Source organism: Mustela nivalis (genome assembly GCF_964662115.1).
Source record: "Mustela nivalis genome assembly, chromosome: 12".
In the NCBI taxonomy this organism is placed as follows: Eukaryota; Metazoa; Chordata; class Mammalia; order Carnivora; family Mustelidae; genus Mustela; species Mustela nivalis.
The window spans coordinates 45197068-45216122 of NC_139031.1; the positions used below are offsets into that span (position 1 = coordinate 45197068).

General features: G+C 48.1%; 1 protein-coding gene across 2 annotated transcripts in view; it reads right to left on the reverse strand.

The window, feature by feature from the left end:
• Positions 1–19055, reverse strand: part of WIPF3 (WAS/WASL interacting protein family member 3) — a 76859-nt gene that overhangs the window by 4352 nt on the left and 53452 nt on the right. For both annotated transcript variants that reach the window (XM_082692868.1, XM_082692869.1), the window contains exons 3-7: positions 17581–17713; positions 15248–15379; positions 9079–9846; positions 6787–6936; positions 5704–5805 (exon numbers count right to left, since the gene is read on the reverse strand). In XM_082692868.1, the coding sequence (XP_082548994.1) occupies positions 5704–5805; positions 6787–6936; positions 9079–9846; positions 15248–15379; positions 17581–17713 (1285 nt within the window). The remainder of the gene's footprint in view (positions 1–5703; positions 5806–6786; positions 6937–9078; positions 9847–15247; positions 15380–17580; positions 17714–19055) is intronic.

Consider the following 19055-nt stretch of genomic DNA (forward strand, 5'->3'; position numbering starts at 1 on the left):
TGTGTGCCAAGCACTGTGTGCCAAGCACCGTGCTAGGGTTGGTTAAAAAAGGGAATAAAAGGTAATTATATGCTGAATAAATCATGCTTTCTTCTAGGAGCTTGGATTCTTTCTTGAGCTCATTCTCTAAAATGTATTTTGCTTAAATGTCACACAAGTTACATATAAATATATTCTCATAATGAAGGGGTCAAAGAATATAGAGGGAGACAATAGGGAATAAAACACCCGAGCAACCCCAAATGCCTCTTCTTTGCCTAATCCCTGTTTCTATCCCAGAGTCCCCACTACTCGAAGCTTGCTGTTTATCCCTCAGAGCAGCCTGAGGGACCCCAGCTGCGGCCTCCAGGCACACGGATGCCCCTCTGCCCCGGTGCTGAGCACAGCAGCCAGATACGAAAGCCTTCTCTGAACTGCGAGGCTTAGAGAAGAAAGTCTGTGCCAGGACTGAAGGCGCAGAGGCCTGCGGGCCAAGCTGGCTTCCAGGTTTATTTTTTCTCATTTGTCAACCAAGCCAGTCTGTGCCTTTATCCAGGCCCAGAGATACTCCATATCAGAGAAAAAGAAATCCATTCTGCAGCCGACCAGCGGGAGGACAGACACTGCAGAACCTGGAGAAGGACCGGAAAGGATTCCCAGATGCGGCTGGCCGCTCAAGCCGGGTCGGAGAGCCAGCCTTGCAGCGCGATGCCTGGCCGAGGGAGGTGGGTTAGAACAGACTGGACTCCTAGGAGAAACAGATCTGACCGGCAGCTCTGGGCCAACACGGTCTCTCCAAGCTAAGGGCTACGTGGCACCGGGTGGAGAGGAAGCAAGCTGGGGTGCACAGAGCACTGGACACGGAGCAGAGAACTTTAGCCCGAGCCCCAGCTTTTTTTGAATCTAAATTCAATTAGCAAATATACCGTACATCATTAGCATCTGACAGAGTGTCCAATAATTCATCAGCTGCATATAACTGCGAGTGCCCAGTGCTCATCACATCCCATGCCCTCCTTAATGCCCATCACGCTGTTACTCCACCACCCCCCAACGTCCCCTTCTGCAGCCCTTGGTTTGTTTCCCAGAGTCCAGAGTCTCTCATGGTTTATCTTCCTCTCTGATTTCTTCCCATACAGTTTTTCCTCCCTTCCCTTATGATCTACACTATTCCTTGTATTTCACATATGAGGGAAACCATATGATAATGGTCTTTCTCTGATTGACTTACTTCACTTAGTATAACACCCACCCGAGCTCCAGCTTCGCCACCAGCTGTGACCAGGGGCGGCCATCCTATTTCTGCCCCGGTTGCTTCAGCTGTATATGAAAGAACTGGGCGGGTGGGGACAACCTCAAAGAGCCCTTCCGTTCTAACCCTGGGGGCCTCTCACAGTCTCTAACCAAAGGAAATGACAGGTTTCACTGCAAATGATAATTCTAGCATCTGCCAGACCTAGATGTTAGAAGGTGCATATCTGGCCTTTCCTCTCCTCCCCGACTGTCATGTCTTAGTTGAGGCTGGTATGAGCCTTGCTCACCACTCCTTCCAGACCACATCCCGCTTGTATAGAACTCAGCGGGGTCACCCCGTGTACCAGAGGGCCACGTTTCTCCTCCACAAGTACTCAGACCAGGCGCTGGCCAGAGTCTCCCTCCTAATAATTTGGAAATTTTAGAATTTTAAAATTAGTTTTAATGATTATTAAAAGTAATATGTATTTGTTACAGAAAACTTGGACAAAATCGTGAAGCCTAAGGTAAATTAAAATCACCCATTCTTCTATCATTGAGCTCACTTCAATGGATGAGCTTCTAGCCTCTTTTCTATTTGGTCAACGTCTCTCCCTTTCCCTTTCCATATAGATTTGCAAAGTCATTTCCTTGTTTAAATTAAATTTCAGTTCTATTTTATGTACTTTTAGTGTGCTGGGTGTTTTGCTTTTACTTCTCAAAGTTGTGTTTGCATTTTCTCATGTCACTGAATATTCAACAACACTCCTTGGGATGCATGGGATTCTATCCTGTGGCTCTCCTTAATGTATTTAACCCCATTGTTGGAGATCTGTGCTGTTTTCCAGTTTTTTTATTCTGTAAATGGTTTTGCAATGTATGTATGTTTGGAGAGTCTCATCAATTTTCTTTTTAGAGAGAGAGCACATGCTTGTGCATGAGCTGGGGGGTGGGCAGAGGGAGAGGGAGAGAAGCAATCCCAAGCAGGCCGAGTGCAAATCTCAGATCAAAGATCCTGACTTGAACCAAAACCAAAAGCCAGACACTCAACTGACTGAGCCACCCAGGCACCCCGACTTTCTTGTCTATTAATTCAACAAATATTTATCAAGTGTCTGTGTGTCTGGCCCCATTCTGGGAGCTGGCGATAGACCCCAGTGCGTAAAAATTGATTTCATCCCTTCCCTTCTGGGTCTTACCTGGTACTGGGGGAAACACACAGGCAACAGGTGAATATATAATATGTCAGGAAGTGATAAATGCTTTGAGGAAAGTGAGAAAGCAGAGTGTAGAGAACAGAAGTCAGGTGGCAGGAAGGGCTGCTACTCAATTAAGACCGGTCAGAGTAGAACTTTCCGATAAAATGCCATCAGACCAAAGACCCACAGGACACAGCAAGTGAGTCTAATGGACATCTGGGGAAAGTGTCCCACAGAAGGAACAGCAAGTGCAAAGAGCCCAGAGGTGGGAGTGTGTTCGGAATGTTTTACAAGGTGTAGGTGGTCTGTGCTGTTGGGGCAAAAGGAGGTTTTGTAGGGAGTGGGGCTGGGTGTGTGGGCACTTCAGGTGGGTCTTAGGAGCCATGGGGTTGGATTTCTAATTGACATCCCCTTTCGTCGTCAAAGAATATTCCATCGCATGGCTGTACCTTTTGTTTATCCATTCATCAGTGGATGGACACTGGATGTTTCTACCTTCTGGCTATTGCCAAGAGTGCTGCTGGGAATATCTGTGCGTGAACTCTTGTTTGAACCCCGTTTTCAATCCTTCTGGGTGTATACCCAGGAGCGGAATTGCTGGATCCTATGGTAATTCTACAATTGACTTATTGAGGAATATAACACATTTTTAAAACAATTAAAAAATTAGGTAAAATCATCCTATCAAAGAAAGAAAACCACTAATATGGGCAGGGTGGAGACAGTGAAGAGGATAAGTGGAAAAGCCACGCGTGAGGGTGTTTGTGTGCTGTGTGCGGGTGTCAGGAGCAGAGAGAAAAAGTGAGCAAGCGGTTGGAGACGAAGCCAGAGCTGCTATGAGACAGCATGAGAACACACTCATCCCACAGAACCAACACCGTCTCCCAGATCACGAACTCCAGTCTCGGGGAACCAGGTCAGTGGGGAGCAGGAGGAAAGCTGTGCGAAGAAATGGAATCAGACAGGCATGAACTGTATCAGACTCACACTAATAGAATTACCAAGGTTCTACCCTACGGTTCACAGGGAGGGCAGGAACATGCCAGTGTAATGGTGCTCGGAAGCCAAAGGAGGATTTCGAGTCGGCCGATGCTGCATTATTCTAAAGCTGTATTTTATTTCTGAAATCACAAATACTCTTCCTGGTCTGTAGGATGTCAGTTCACTTAGCAGGTTTTCTTTTTCTTTACGTTTCTTTAAACTGCATTTTCCTGAGCATCCAGTTATTTTTGTGTGTATATAGCCCTAATGTGGCCATTTCTCTGTGATGAGAAGAAGTACAGATGGTTAGCTGTGCCCTCCTGGCGAACTGTATGAGGCACAGCCTTGTTTCCATTCCCAGGGAAGGGACCAGGCACCATGGGCTCAAAAAGCAGCAAACTATTGAATTTACCGCATCTGAATTTACCGCCAAGCACAGTACTGAGAAAGAAGTGAGATTTTGGAGAATCTGCTTTTCCGGAATGGTTTAGTGCCAAGATTAGCAAAATAGGGCAAGCAGACCAAATCTAGAAGGCTCCTGTTTTTTGGTTTTTGTTTTTTTAAAAGATTTTATTTATTTATTTGACAGACAGAGATCACGAGTAGGCAGAGAGGCAGGCAGAGAGAGGGGGGGAAGCAGGCTCCCTGCTGAGCAGAGAGCCGGATGGAGCTCAATCCCAGGACTCTGGGATCATGACCTGAGCTGGAGGCAGAGGCTGTAACCCACTGAGCCACCCAGGTACCCTGAAGCACCTGTTTTTTGTAAATAAAGTTTTACTGGAAGACAGCCATGCCCATTCATTTTTGTATCATTAATGGCTCCTTTCTGGTCAAAACAGCGCAACCAAATAGTTGTGACTGAGACCAAATGGCCCACAGAGCTTCAAATTATGTCGTTTCTGGCCTCTGGTTTAGGGTCATGGTCAGTAACCAAAAAGCCTCCAGGGGCCAGTTGTCACATTCACTGTCTGGGTGTAGCAGAGAACGGTGGGATTTGTGGCATGAACATGGCCAGTTAACAAACACCTGCTTAGGGAAAGGAATGAGCCTTGCAGGAGTGTGACCATATGGAGTCCGTCTCTGGCCCTCCGTCTCATGCTGCTCCTCTCTCCTTCCTCTCTGTCTCTTAGTTCACAGCAGCAGTGTTTGCACATTATTTTAAAAGCACACAAGGTCACTTCTCTCTAAGTGTACAATCCCAGCAGAAAAAGACCTGCCCAGGCTGATTTCAAGAGGATCTGTGATCTGAGCAGGGAGCAGGTGCACGCTCCCTGATCTGCTTGCAGGGGGATGAACCCTGGAGGAGGGACGTCGCCAAAGTCCGGTTCATAGTCTTGGGCTATCCCAGGACCCAGACGATCTCCCATGCTAGTCCACAGATGTCTGAGACCGGGGGCCTGACTCCCGTTGGAGCATGGGAATCAGCTTTCCTTATTACTCCGTGCTGTTGTCTCTGTCCCCTCTTGCCAGCCCCTGCCCAACTGCGTTGGCTCAGCACTGGACCGGAACTAATAGGCAGCTTCGCTGTGTGCTTAACACTTTCCACTTTGCTTTCCTTGGCTTCCTGTTTTCCTAAAGTACTTGCTTCTCTGCCCTTTGGGGCCTGAGGGTTACGCCAGCCTCTGCCTCTTCCACTCTTAGGGGGGCTAAGGAGGTAAGCAGAGTGAAGGCCTCTACTTGGAGGCTGGCCACATGATGAAATATGGAGAAGTCAGGCTCTTATCAGCCCGAGACTTTCGTCCTTGGCTGGACACTGCGATCACCTGGCAGTTCTCAAAAATACTGCCATGTGGGTCCTCTCCTGCATTTTTGATTTAGTGGGTCTCGGTGCAGCCTGGCCTTTGGGATTTTTAAAAGCTCTGTAGGTCATTTTAGTGTGTATTCAAGGTTGAGAACCACTGACCTAAGGACATTCTTCATTTCACAGTCTGCCAGAATTCTGAACACTCATTTAGAATGTTCTCTGGGTATTAATACGAAGCTCCTGTCTCCCATTTTGCTGTTGTCTTGGGGTGGTTAGCAACTTTATCAAAAACTCTGGGAGGGGAGGGACAAGCAGTAAATCCAGGCACTCAAATCCAAAGCCAAACAATTCACTGTGGAGTTCTGTAAAGAGCTTCTAAAGAATCACTGGGGCCAGGACAAGTAAGTGTTCAGATCCTTCCAGAAGCAGGAATAGCACTGTATTCTCCCAGTAGTACGGTGAAATCATAACATCATCCTTTAGGTAGCCTGTGGTCCATCTATGCATACTAAGCATTTAATTCTGGAGGGTCAGGGAAAACCAACAGGCTTCCCAAGTGGTACTTACTTCTGGGGATCTTGCTGGGGTAAATCTTCTGGCATGGTTTATATTCATCTGGAGGAGGAAAGTCTTCCATGGTATGGAACGTGAATTTAGATTCAAAGTCATCTGCACACGTGGAAAATAGAAAAATTACTCTGGTTATCATGATGAACTTGAAAATTTCCAGGAGCACACAGGTTTGCCTGCCCAGTTCAAGGGCTTTAGTGGTTGAGCCATTCCTCCTTAGGAATACTCATCTATCACCTCTCAATTTTTACTGCTTAGCTCAGACAAGGGGAATCGAAAAAGTGAAATCAACAGACTCTCCCTATCATCCACCCCACCTTGCTTTGACCAATATCTTACGGAAACTTCTAAAGGGAGAAATCATGAGCTATCCAGGGTCCAGAATCAGAGGTGAGGAACGTGACAGCAACAAGGGACCCACAGAGTGCCTGGGACCTGCAGCTACTCCTGAGCCCCTGGTGAAGGCTTTTTTTGGGAGGGGTGAGCAGTTTAAAAGTCCTCAGCTTGGCTGGTGGGAAGGGGCATGGCTAATGTCCAGTGGGGGACCTGGAACTCCCCAAAGCAAACAGGATTTTCCCTGAGTTCCTGATTGTAAGAAGAGAGGAGACTTGTGGCCCTTTTATTAGTTGGGTCCCTGCTTTGTGACCTAGGCTTTGGGTCTGACCCTAGAGAACTTTCCTTCCTCTCTCTGTATTTTTGCCCTAACCGTCCCTCTGTCTGGTGGGTCTTCTACTCATCCCTTCACCTTTTCCAGACCCCTCCATTCCTTCTATTGTCATCCAATAGGCGTGGATTTCTCCACGGAGACAGACAAGACACACACATATACAGTCTGAATGTTGGTTTTCATCTGTCTTTCTCATCGCAATCAGAAAGTTAGAGGATGAGTTCTGGAGCCTCCCAGAAAGCCTCAATAGAAATCTTCTTTAACACAACTTGCCGGCTGTTTTGCCCTGGAGGGAGCTCCCTGCTCTTGCGAAGCACACACCCTGACATGCTGGGCTGGCACACTCCCTCCAAGGGCCAAGGGAAACCACTCCCACATGGGCAGCCGGCGCAGCACAAGGTGACCCCACTCACCGAGGATATGCAGGCTTCCGTTGCGCAGTTGACCTGCCGGCTGCTGTGCTGGGGTCCAGGCTGGGGCCTGTTGGCTTCTGCTTGAAAGCTCTGTAGTGGGTGATCTCGCAGGGGGTGCTGGGGGTGGATTTAGCTTCCCCCCGCTGGTCCCTTAGAGAAAAGATGCCAGTGTATTCAGTTACAGGACCGGGGACAGCAGATGCTATAACCTTCTGGGGGAGGGAGGTAATGTACTGAGGTCCCGGGATGTCACAGGATCTGGTGACTAAAAGGGCTGCCTCTGGGGCTAAGCTGCTTGGGACTGCATTCCAGCTCTCCTGCTGGAGTAATGACAACTCTTTGTGGCTCTGTGTCCTCATCTGTAAAACAGGGATCACAGTACACATGCCTCCTTGGGGGTGCTGAGAGGGCTGAATGAGTGAAGTCAAGTGGCATGCAGCAGGTTCAGTAAATGTTAGCTGCTGTGACAAGAAGGACGATGACGGCCACCTTCAGGATCAGAAGGCACAGCCAAAGGAGGGGAACCACTGCAGAGTCCAAAGAAAGGGAAGGGCCATCTGTAGGTGAAGTGTATGTGTGTGTGGGGGGTGGAGGGTGAGACGAACAGGCTGTGGGCTGACTCCTGTCCCCAAGGTTCTGCTTGGGGGGGGGGGCGGGCGTTCCCTGCCTTGCACACCTTCTCTTCTCCCTGTAGTCAGCCTAAATCCACCCCACCTACCACAAAACTGCCACCATGACAACCTCCTTCTCTCTCCTCACCCACCTGAATCTGAGGCACTGTCTTCTCCCCGCCCCATGAACACTTCAGAATCATGGGCAGCTCACCAGTGTGAACGCTGGCCCTTGTGGTGACCAGTCAGTTCAAAAGAGAATACCTCGGACCTTATCTCTGTGACCAACAGCCTCAAAAATATTCTTGCCCTTTGTACCAGGAATCCCTTTTGAGGCATCTGTCCATTCAAAATATCCAAAAGGTGGACGACAATTGCTACAAAAGTGTTTCCTCCAATATTAGTCACAATAACAAAAAAGAGAATCAACTAAATAGTAGAAATCTGGTAAATACTGATGATCAGTTTAATATACTTATGAACAAGCTTTAACTTGATGAGACTGCTTATAATGTAATGTTAAATTAAAACAGCATAGAATATTATATATTCAAAATTGTATTAATTTTGTAAATCTGTAGATACTTCCAGGGGGGGAAAAAAAAAAGGAAGGGACAAGTTGTCACCTGACTATGACAGCTTTTATTTCTGGGTGACATTACTGTCGGTGATTTCAATTTCTTTCTATTTGCTCTACAGGGAGCCCGTGCTATTTTTAATTTGAGCAAATACATTTAAGAAACCTTCTGCATGAAAAGATTTTCTTAAAGACTGAAGAATATATGTTCGTGTGTGTGTGTTGGTGTGTGTGTGTGTGGATCGCGGTGTTTGTGGGCACGTGTGGATGGGTGTGTATGTGGATATACTTTCTATTCAGAAGGACACAAGGCCAATAAAGCCTCCTTGCCAGGTGGAAATCATTTGTGGGCATGCATGCTCAATCCAAAATCCCCTCTACTAGGTATGTGAAGGAATTATTTTCAATATTTGGCTCAAAATACGGACCCTTAGTTTTCTCGAGTCAGCAGGAGAACTGCCAAAAGGAAGACAGAATGTGAATCCAGTCTGCCGAGGGCCAGTGCCAACAGTGGCTAGGAGCCAGGCTGTAGAAACTCCGGCAAAAACGACACCAGACACCTGGTTCTGGAAACAGACTGCACCCACAGCCCCCTCAGGCTGGAAATTTGGGTCTATGAAGGGTGAGAGTAAGAAGAAATAACGCTTCTCTAGAGTTCAGTGTTGCCAGGCCCTGCTCCAACAATCACAAGAGGTGGGAACTATTGCTGGCCCCATTTTACAGATGAGGAGAAGGAAGCCCAGAGAGGCTAAGGGATTGCCCAGGGTCACACAGCTAGTAACTGCAAGGTGATCAAAGCCAGAGTGCCCGGCCTGGGTCTGTGTGATCTTGGACAAGCCTTTCAGCCTCGCTCCCCCTTGGTTTCCTGTCCCTAACATGAATACAACATAAAGTCCCATACAACAAGTATGACTGTGCTCCATGAGGGGCACTGATAGCTCAGTTCTAAAACAAATTCCAAGAGTTAAGACATCTCAAGGTGTTCCCAAGTGGGTCTGCCTTAGGAGCAAGGCTCTGGCTATGTCCCTAGCACCTTCTTAATCACTGGCGAGGGCTGAGTGGTCCTCTGCTACGGCCACCCTGGGCCCGAAGACTGGTGCTTACCTGGGCCTCGGCCGGGCCTCTTCTTCTGCAGGAATGGCTGCGATCCTGGAGGGGCTGGCGGTGTCGGCAAGGCCTGTGCACTGGACTTGGGGGGCTGGGCCTGGAAGCTGGGGGACTTGGGGGGCGGGAGGAGTGGAGCCTCACTGTTGTTGTTAGCTCCTGGCAAAGGAGGAGCAGGCACAGACGACCTCGGGGTACAGGAGGCATAAAGAGGGGGTGGGGGTGGCGGAGGCGGTGGGGCGGGAGGCTCCCGAACATCTTGGGTGGGGCTGGCAGCATCTGCACTGAGCCCCGGATACCCACAAGGGGGGAGGAGAGGGAGTGGGGGTGGGATGGGCGGCAGGTGCAAGGGGGCTAGCTGAGGCTTCAAGGCCTTGTCACTGAGAACAGAGGTCAGAGGGGGTTGGGGTGGGGTCGGAGGGAGGGGTGGGGGTGGGGGCGGAGGAGGAGGGGGAGGTGCAGAGGGGAGAGGGGGAGCAACCCCTGGGGTGTTCCCTTTGGTGGGCGGGCCAGGCGGGGACACCAGTGGAGCTTTGGTGGGGGAGGAAGGGGGCAGGGGTGGGGGTAGGGGTGGAGGAGGTGGGGGTAGGGTGGGAGGCGGTGGGGCAGGCATGTTGGGGCGAGGAGGGACTGTCCTGGAGGTGCCATGAGCCTCCGAGGCATTGCCTAGCCTGGGAGATGCAGGGGGGTTAAGTGGGCCACCAAGAGCTTTCGTGGGCAGCCGGGGAGAAGGTGCTCGGGAGCCAGGGGCCTGCCCTATCTTGCCACCTGGAAGGAAAACAAGTTTTGAGTCAGCTCAGAGACAGAGGAAGGAGAAACCCAAGTTTGTAGGCAGTGAAGACAGACACACACCATCCAGCATGATGTCCGTGAACTGCGTGGTGGGCGTTGTCATCCTGCAGGGTCAACCGGAAGCCTCAGGGGCAGCACCTGCCACAGCCCAGCTCAGGCCACCAGGCTGTGGTGCAGGACCAGCTTTCCTGTTCCATCCCACCTCTGCCCTCACCTGCCAAGGGCCCAGGAGTCTCCCAACCCAGAGCACAGGACTGTTCTGGCCTCCTTCGGCCTTCCTCATTACAACACCACCCTCACACTCATTCACCACTACCCACTAGTCAGTGCAGTTGGGGACCCAGTCCTACATCCTAGTTTGGACCTTCAGGTGTACCAACAAGAGGTTCCTTGCTAGGGAGGCTTTCCTCATGTCCAGCATGGTGTGAGCATTTGTTTTCTGCAGCAAGATCAGAAGATGAATCATTCCTTGAATGTATAAGGTCACTCAGAAGACAGTGGGAACTGACTTGGGGATCCAGGTCCAATGACCTTGAACCTCCCAGTTCCATGGCCTCTGGAAGTTGCAAAAGACATGCCCATTTGCACAGGTTCTCTGTCTCCTGGTCTCCTGGGTCTCCTCAACTCACAGATCCACAAACCCCAACTTGAAAAATAGGGCTCTTGGGAACTCACAATGGCACACTCCTCACAGCGATGTGTATTTGGTGTGCTTCAGGGAAAGCTGGGCAGAGGTGCACCCTAGGAGGGCCTTGTCACTCTTTGCACAAAGCCCTTGCACCGTACTGCACTCTTTCCCCCACATCCATCTCTCGCCGTGGAGAAGGATGTTCCCTTCTTCGTTTACTAAAGCATGGAAGGTCTGCGATCCCTGCTTAAATGTGTCTTTAGAGCATCACCTTCTGCTCAGGAGGCACGCTAAAATACTCCTTCCAAACAGATACCCTGCTCTCCCGTATGGAATTCCGGGGAATCCGTCTTTTCTTATCCTTGCACCCTTGTATTTTATTACCCTGATGAAAACATGTGCAGAACACGTGAAAAGATGGTTGCTTCTCCCACCTACAGCTTCCTGGGTGTTGCAGAATAAAAACCATGAATTTCAAATCAGGTTAGAAACCCCAGCGTCTGGTGGCAGTTCTGAGCTATTCAGTCGATGAGTTTCCAGTTGTGTTTACCCAACCAGGTGCAAGATCGTACCCCAGAGGGCTTGATGCCAAAAGCCAGGCGATCAAAGAGAGGTGTCGCAGAGGGGGCACTGGAGCTGAAACTCAGTGGGCCGAAAGGCAGCACGTGGCCTTCCATAGGGAGGCCCCCCACCCCGACCCTGCCGTCAATGAGGGGACAGTTACCTGGGCAGCGCTACTCATTACAGGTCTCGATACCAAACGGCGGCTCTGGGGGCAGGGTGGTGATGTCCCCATTCCTCTGTTGAGGGTTTTCTTTGGGGCCATTCCAGAAGAGATAATGTCTTCATACCAATGCCTCCACCCTGTCTGACATCACTGATCCCCTTGGGGTCTAAGGCAGGCACTGCTGTAACGGCTGGCAGACCATGATCAGAAGGGAAGGCCCCCACCTGGCCTTGCCAAGGATGGGATCTACCACCCACAATGCTAATGCTAGACATTTCATGGGAGGTCTAGGGCGGGTCAGGCTCAGAGATTCCTGCCTCCAAGTCTGCTTCCACAGCACACAGAGATGGAGAGGGAGGACCAAAGCAGTCCCTAACAAGGTGAGGCCTCCCTATATGCCTACTCTCCCCATGAATTTAAAAGGGCTAATAAGTTCAAGGAGCATAATCAGCCCCTGAGTAACCAATGCAGGCTTTGGAAATGACTGAGGACACCAAGGGCCCAAGATCCCAAAGCTCTTAGAACGAGTCAGTTAAAAGTACAGAAGCTTCTGTTCACTAAGCAGCCAAGCAAATGAGAAGTGGGCAAACTTATTTTTATCATGACATGAACAGCGGAGGCAAGGCAGGCACAAATCCTCACTCGGCTTCTGCTCAGGCCCACTCTAGGATGAAGCACAGAGCAGGCAGCACGCACTGTAGGTGAGACCCACAGACACAGGAACTAACAGTGTCAAGTGCAGGCCAGGAAAGCGGGTAGCACAGGGCCAGTAGAGAGCCAAGGGAAGGAAGGAGGAGGCTTTCCTTTATCACATAAATGCTACCCCCAGAAATCCAACTTGGAAAACAAAAGGAGACCACAAAGAGGATGGGGAAAGGCCAGCTTGAGTGCATCAAGAGCCTGGGGTCATCAAAAGATGAAAGATGTGTATGTTCCTTTAATCTGGGTATGTTTCCAGAAGACCTTAGATGGCATGGAAGTCGCATTATACATTCCATCGAGCCCAGTTCCTCATCCTATCTTATCTTTTTACTTTTTAGTTTTTTCAAAAAGATTTATTTATTTGGGAGAGAGAGAATGAACTGGGGAAGGGACAAAAGGGGAGGGAGAGGGAGAAACCCCCCCCACCCCCCCCCACCCCCCCGCGCGCCATAAGCAGGGAGCCCAATGTCTGGCTGATACCAGGACCCTGGGATCATGACCTGAGCCGAAGTTAGATGCTTAACCAACTGAACCATCCAGGTGCCCCCTATTTTTTTTTTTTAAGATTTTATTTTTATTTATTTGACAGAGAGAAATCACAAGTAGGCAGAGAGGCAGGCAGAGAGAGAGAGAGGAGGAAGCAGGCTCCCTGCTGAGCAGAGAGCCCGATGCGGGACTCCATCCCAGGACCCTGAGATCATGACCTGAGCGGCTGACCTGACCTAAGGCAGTGGCTTAACCCACTGAGCCACCCAGGCGCCCCAGGGGCCCCCGATCTTATTTTAATGATCACTCCCTCAGAACTCTAAGCCAGGACCACATTATGACTTTTGAAGACATTTTATAGGTGCATTGCTATAAAGACAAATACAATCTTTGTCTCTAAAAGTTCATGGCTGGTTTTTTAAAAACCATGGTTTTTGGTTGATTTTAAAAGATATCCAAACATTTTCATGGGCTATCAAAAGTACTGTAAGCACCATACTCTGTTTTCTTGACCTGATGGCCCTAAGCAGCCATGCTACCCACTCCCACATTCCATTCAACAAATATTTACTGAGCATCTACTATGCATCTGGCATTTTAAGGCAGTAAAAAAAAAAAAAAACAAACATAGTTTCTGCCTTCACAGAGCTTACCTTTAGAGGGAGAAGACAGAAATAAACAAATAAACCAGTAAATATACAATATGTCAGATGGTGATCAGTAATATAAGAAAACTAAAGGTAGAGGATATATGGAGTAAGGCGGTGAGGCTGGTATTTTATATGGGTTGACGAATAAAGCCTCACTGATAGATTGATCAGGTGCCACTTGAGCAGAGACCTGAAGGAAAGGAGAGCATGAGTCATGAAGACACCTGAGGAAGAGTGTTCCTGATCAAGGGAGCAATCAGTGTAAGGGCCCTGTGGCAGCAACATGCCTGGCGTGTACGAGAACAGTGAGAGGGCCATGCAGCTGGAAAGGAGGGTGTGTGCTAGCAAGAATGGTAGACAGTAATGTGAGAGAGGTAGCAAAGGTCAAAGTCCTCTTCTTGAATGACCAGGGGGCTGATGGAAGGGTTCTCTCAGAGAGGACAGCCATGGTCTGTTTTACTCTGACATGCTACCCACCCCATACATCTGTTTATTGGCTCTGTCCTTGAGCTACCATCCTGTAGCAGGCATCATCAGCCACTGCATTATGGATTTCCATTTCCTCTACAGAAATTAATCCTTGTTTAACAGAGTGGTTCAAGCATCAGACACCTGTGTCCTAGTGTTGACAGGTAGGAATAGAGATGAGCTGGCTTCTTTGGCTGGTCTCTGTTAAAACTGACTGGGGGCTATTTCTCCTATGTGTACTTTTATGAAGAGAAACTAGTGGACAGTTTCTATATAATAATATATATAATATAATACAACTTATATGTATAATAATTATAACATATAATATATCATATATAATAATTATAATACATAATAGAATTATGTATTTATTAATATACATTAATTATATAAAATAATATATTGTGTATAATTATAATATATAATAATATAATATATAATATATTATATTATATGATGTTTATTTGATACCACTCAGGAATTTTGAAAAAGAAGGCACTGGGAAATGCCAACCCTCTTTGCTAAATCTTTAGCAAAAAAGAAGAAAGGCAATGGCCTCTGAGAAGGTTCAAATTGGATCTGAAAGCATCCTAGAGCCCTTATCTTTGCTGGACTTTGTCAGTAGGTAACAAAAGCAAATGCATCCCATTGTGACAAACAACCACAGAGCCCACTGAAAAGGTTGGCAAACTCCATGCCAGAAGATTCTATACCAGCAACGTTTGGGGCTTGATATTCCCTGATTAATGCAATTCTCGGAGCTTATTCCTGCTTGTTGGTTAAAGAGAACAATAATAGGAAAAACACTTCTATCACACAAAATTAATAAGTAATTGCCCAATTTTAATGCAATGCTTTCAAAATACATCATACCCATAACACACAAATGACTGCAGTAGACTGGCTGAGGAAACGGCCTTGATTATCCACTCACTCCTAATTCTATGATCTTTAAAATGTGATTATGCAGACCTTCCATCCAGAAGTGAAGTGTCTTTCCCCACCCTTGTTTCTGGGCTGGTCCTGTGGCTTGGACGAGAGGGTGTTCTAGGAAGCAATATTGTGGCAACTTCAAGACTAAGCCTTAAGAGACTTTGTATACCCTACCACCAACAGGAGAAACAATCCCAAATATTCTGCCAGACACTGAGAGACCATATGGATGTGTTAGGCCAGTCATCTCTGCTGAGGCATGAAAGATTTAAGAAATATAAATTAGCAAAAGCCACCTTACCCACTTACCAGGGGGAGCCCAGGTGAGCCCATCCTAAACTGCCAACCAGAGAACTATAAGCCAGATACATGGTTGTATAAGGTCCCTAAGTTTTAGGCTATTTGGTTAGACAGCAACACCTAACTGAGAACAATGCCTGATACGTTATGGTGATATCACTAAGATTTTTCTGAAGGGCTTTATACCTTTGGTCTATACTTTGCAATGGGGGCCCCAATCACACCATTACTAAGCACTACACACAGTGGCAAGTCATTCTTCAATTATTACAATGATTTAAACAGGATGATGATTTACAAGATCCCTTGAGAACAATGCTTTGGGTAATTCCAGGTTATGCTCCCAAACCATGATCTCCAGCTATGCAACTTTCTCTTAAAAACATGCCACAATCCTCATGGCTCAGGACGGTTGCCCGGCCGATTTTATGTGTCAAGGACAGAAAGATCACCAGGTAGTCGGTCTGAATTCTCCCTTACCTGCCACATCCCTCTGGCCGGCTGGTCTCAGCACAGGAAAGCCACCAGCAAACAGATCTCCCAGGCTTGGGGGTGTGCTTCCACCTCGAGAGTTTGCAGACCCTCCTCCTTCTTTGTTAGTTCCTTTAGAGCCTTTCAGAGAAGAGGCAAGTAGATGAGGACTTCTGAGCAGAGCGGAGCAGCCTGGTCTCAGTCCGGGCCGTGATCCAACAGCACCCAGGGAGCCTTCCTGGCCTCCCACCTCCAGCCCTTCCCTCCTAGTGGGCATCTTTCCCAAACCCCTCTGCCTGGTTACCCCGCAGACTCCTGGCATTCACACCTGTCTACTACTCTCTCTGGATTCACCCAGGAACTGACCATTGGTAGCCGAGTGCCCTGGAAAATGACCCAAACGAAGGGACCTAAATGCTGCCATTCCACTGATGCCTGAGGGGGAACTGGCAGCACCTTCCAAATGTGAGTACCCAAATGTTGTAGGTGTAGCACCAGCTCTATTTTCAACTCGACTGCTGTGGGAGGACCAGACAGAGAAAACCCATGGATTTAGTTCAGTCAGTAATTGTAACTTCTCGTCCACAGAGTGTGGCCCAGGACTACAAGCAGGAAGGGAAGGTCTGCAATGATTGATGCTTTGGCATTTTCCTTCTCGATCTCACCAGCTCTTACTCCCTGAGCCCTGCACCCTTCCCTGCATCTTTCTTCTTGTGAAACCCTCGGGGAGAGGTGTCCGTAATGCCAGCCTTCCAGATGTCTGTGATGACCAACTCCATGCAACGAGAAAGTATTCGGCTTAGACAAGAATGCCTAGCAAGAAATGTTCACAGCCTGGGGCTAACTTGCACAGAGGTATCAGGGCACCGTGCCCACTGGTGGATGAATGTGTTCAGATTATTCTGAGTATTTATATATATTACCTATCGACGGGAATTATTAGGGAATGAGTGTTCCAATCAGATGGGTTTATCTGGTAATGGGGCTTCACCAATTAGTGGGTCTCCTGGAAACTGATTTTATTGCAATTGTTGAACATACTTCTTAAAGTAACTTATCTATCCTTGTATATGAAAATATATAATTACAGACACTAGATACAATTACATTTTTAGGACTATCTTTGAGAATTACCATCATGTGCATCATTGAAAACTATATGAAGACATAACAAGAGATGACATTGATAAATAATTCTGCATAAGTTATTTCAACCTTCAGCAATCATGACCAAAAAAAAGAAAAAAGAAAGAAAAAGCAATTATCACCAACTCCCGCATTTTGTAGCTGAGTGGACTGAATCTCAGAGAAATTCCCAGATACACCTGGTAGCAAACTCAGGACTCAGTCTGTGGACATCCTTTTTCCTTGCGAACATGATTTGGCACACTTTAATGTTGAGACTTTAATTTTTCTCTCTTTGAGGACTAGGTAGACGCAGGGTCAGTGACCTTTAGAGGGTATCTCACCATGGATGAACACAGACTGGAATATTCGGACGATGGAATAGTCATCGACAGTAAGAAGGTGCACGCTACAGCTTGGATGAACTTGGAAAACATTATGCTAAGTAAAGGAGCCCGTCCCCCAAGGCCACCTATCGTATGATTCTATTCACATCAATATCCCAAAGACACAAACCCACGGAGACACACAGTAGACTGAGCAGCTGCCAGGGACTGGCGGAATGGTGAGTGACATGTCATGGGCGTGGCGTCTCCTTCCGGGTGATGAAAATGTTCTGAAACTAGACTGAGGTGATAGCTGCAACCACATCGTGAATGTACAAATGCCACCGAAATGGACCCTTAAAATGGCTAAGGTGGTGAATTTCGTATTATGTGTATTTTTTTTATTAAAAATTTTTTTAAAGATTTTATTCATTTGACACACAGAGAGAGATCACAAGCAGGCAGAGAAGCAGGCAGAGAGAAGCAGGATCCCCACCAAGGAGAAAGCCTGACGCGGGGCTCGATCCCAGGACCCTGAGATCACGACCTGAGCCAAAGGCAGAGGCTGAACCCACACCGAGCCACCCAGGCGCCCCATCATATTATGTGTATTTTGTCACCATTAAAAGAAACAGTTATCCCACCATGGTTTTACTTGTTTGTTTAGCATCTGAATAGTGGTAGAAGATAGACTCTAAACCATCTGCAGACCTGGAAAGGGAGCTCTGACTCTCACCCACGTGGCCTGTACATTGTGCAAGTCTGCGATGGCCCAAAGTGCGTCCTGGGTAGCAAGTGTGGCCCCTGGCCTGAGCAAGCCAGAGGAGCCTGGCTGAGGCCCACGTGGCCTGCCCTTGACGCACATCGGGCCCGGCCCAGCTGCTCACTTACTCTCAATCTGTGGGGCACTGCGGTCATTGATCTGCGTGACTTTCCGTAGGCGAGTTCCTTGCTGGATATCAGCCAACAGGGCACTCCGACCTTTGGGGTCTGCCTTTCTCAAGTTGGAAGTGTCTGTACCTACCTGTAAGGGAATAAGAGGGATTTGATTATAACCGCATATAATACCATAATCTGCTTTTTGCTAGTCCAACTTCCTCGTGTCCACTCCCTTTTCCCTACAAAAGTCTTTCAATGTGTAGAGCTCCTTGGGGCTCTTTTCTATCTGCTGGATGGGATGCCGGCTGATATCATGAATCACTGGATAAAATCAGATCTTTAAAATTTGCTCAGTTGAATATTGTTTTTGAACACTTCTGCCGGAGCTTGGGATGACACGGCAGGGGTGTCCATGGGCTCGCGGAAACAGGGAGCACCAGAAAGAACAAACACAGGTTGGTGGCAAATAAGGGCAGGGGTCGGACTGTATGGAGAGACACAGCCTGGGGGAAACACAGAAGGTCTGCACCATGTGCACGGAGTCCTGGTTCAACAGTTCTCGGAGCCAGAAATACTTTTTAGCACCTGCTGCATGGGAGGTACCATGTGTCTTTGGCTTTCAGCTGAAATACCAAGATTTCAGAAGCTTTTTCTAACCCTCCAGTCTAAGTAAACCCCTCGCCCCCCTCCCACCACCCCGTGTTCTCTCTTAGGGTACCATCTTCTTTTTTCCTCTGCCATTTCTATCATCTTGTATAAACGTCTATGTATCTTTCCTTGTGGAAAATGGCCATTCTCGGTTACGAATTTAAGGTTTGCCACCCCCCCCATCCCCACCACCGACCAGGACTCTGTATCAGGAGAAAGATCTTGCTCGTTTGTTCACAAAGGCATTTCTAGGGAGTGTAACAGGATCAGTCTGCAGATAACGCCTATCTGCAATGAGGGCCAGACGAAGATGGGTGAGTGAACCAGACCCCGGATATCCAGATACGCTGGCCTTGCCTATAGGGGCACATGTGTGTGTCAGGACCGTAGGACCCACGTGCATGGAATGGAGCCACTACAGAATGCAGCACATGACCTAAGTCCTACAGAGAGGAAGGCCACGGAGACTTCAGAAACAGCCATACCCGTCAGGCCACAAGGAAGATACAAAGCTTTAAGACGGTCCTTGAAGTACAGATAGGCTTTACAAATCCTTGCTGTAGCCATTTCCTGTTCAGCAAAGGACAATTCAGCTGTGTTGACGACATAGTCAAAGACCACAGGGTCACAGGCTAGAAGCAAGGGCAGCTGCGGTTTTAGCTCCAATGTCCTGAACGTGCATTTTCAGACTGACTTTACCGTTCTGGTGAGGCATCTTCCGAGAGCGTTGAAGGGCACACGCTTCAAAGCTGGGTTCTTGTTGCCGGGAAACAAGCTTTTTCAGCCCATGAGGGGAGGGGCTCGTGGGTCACACAGAGCAATAAGCAAAGCAGCACAAT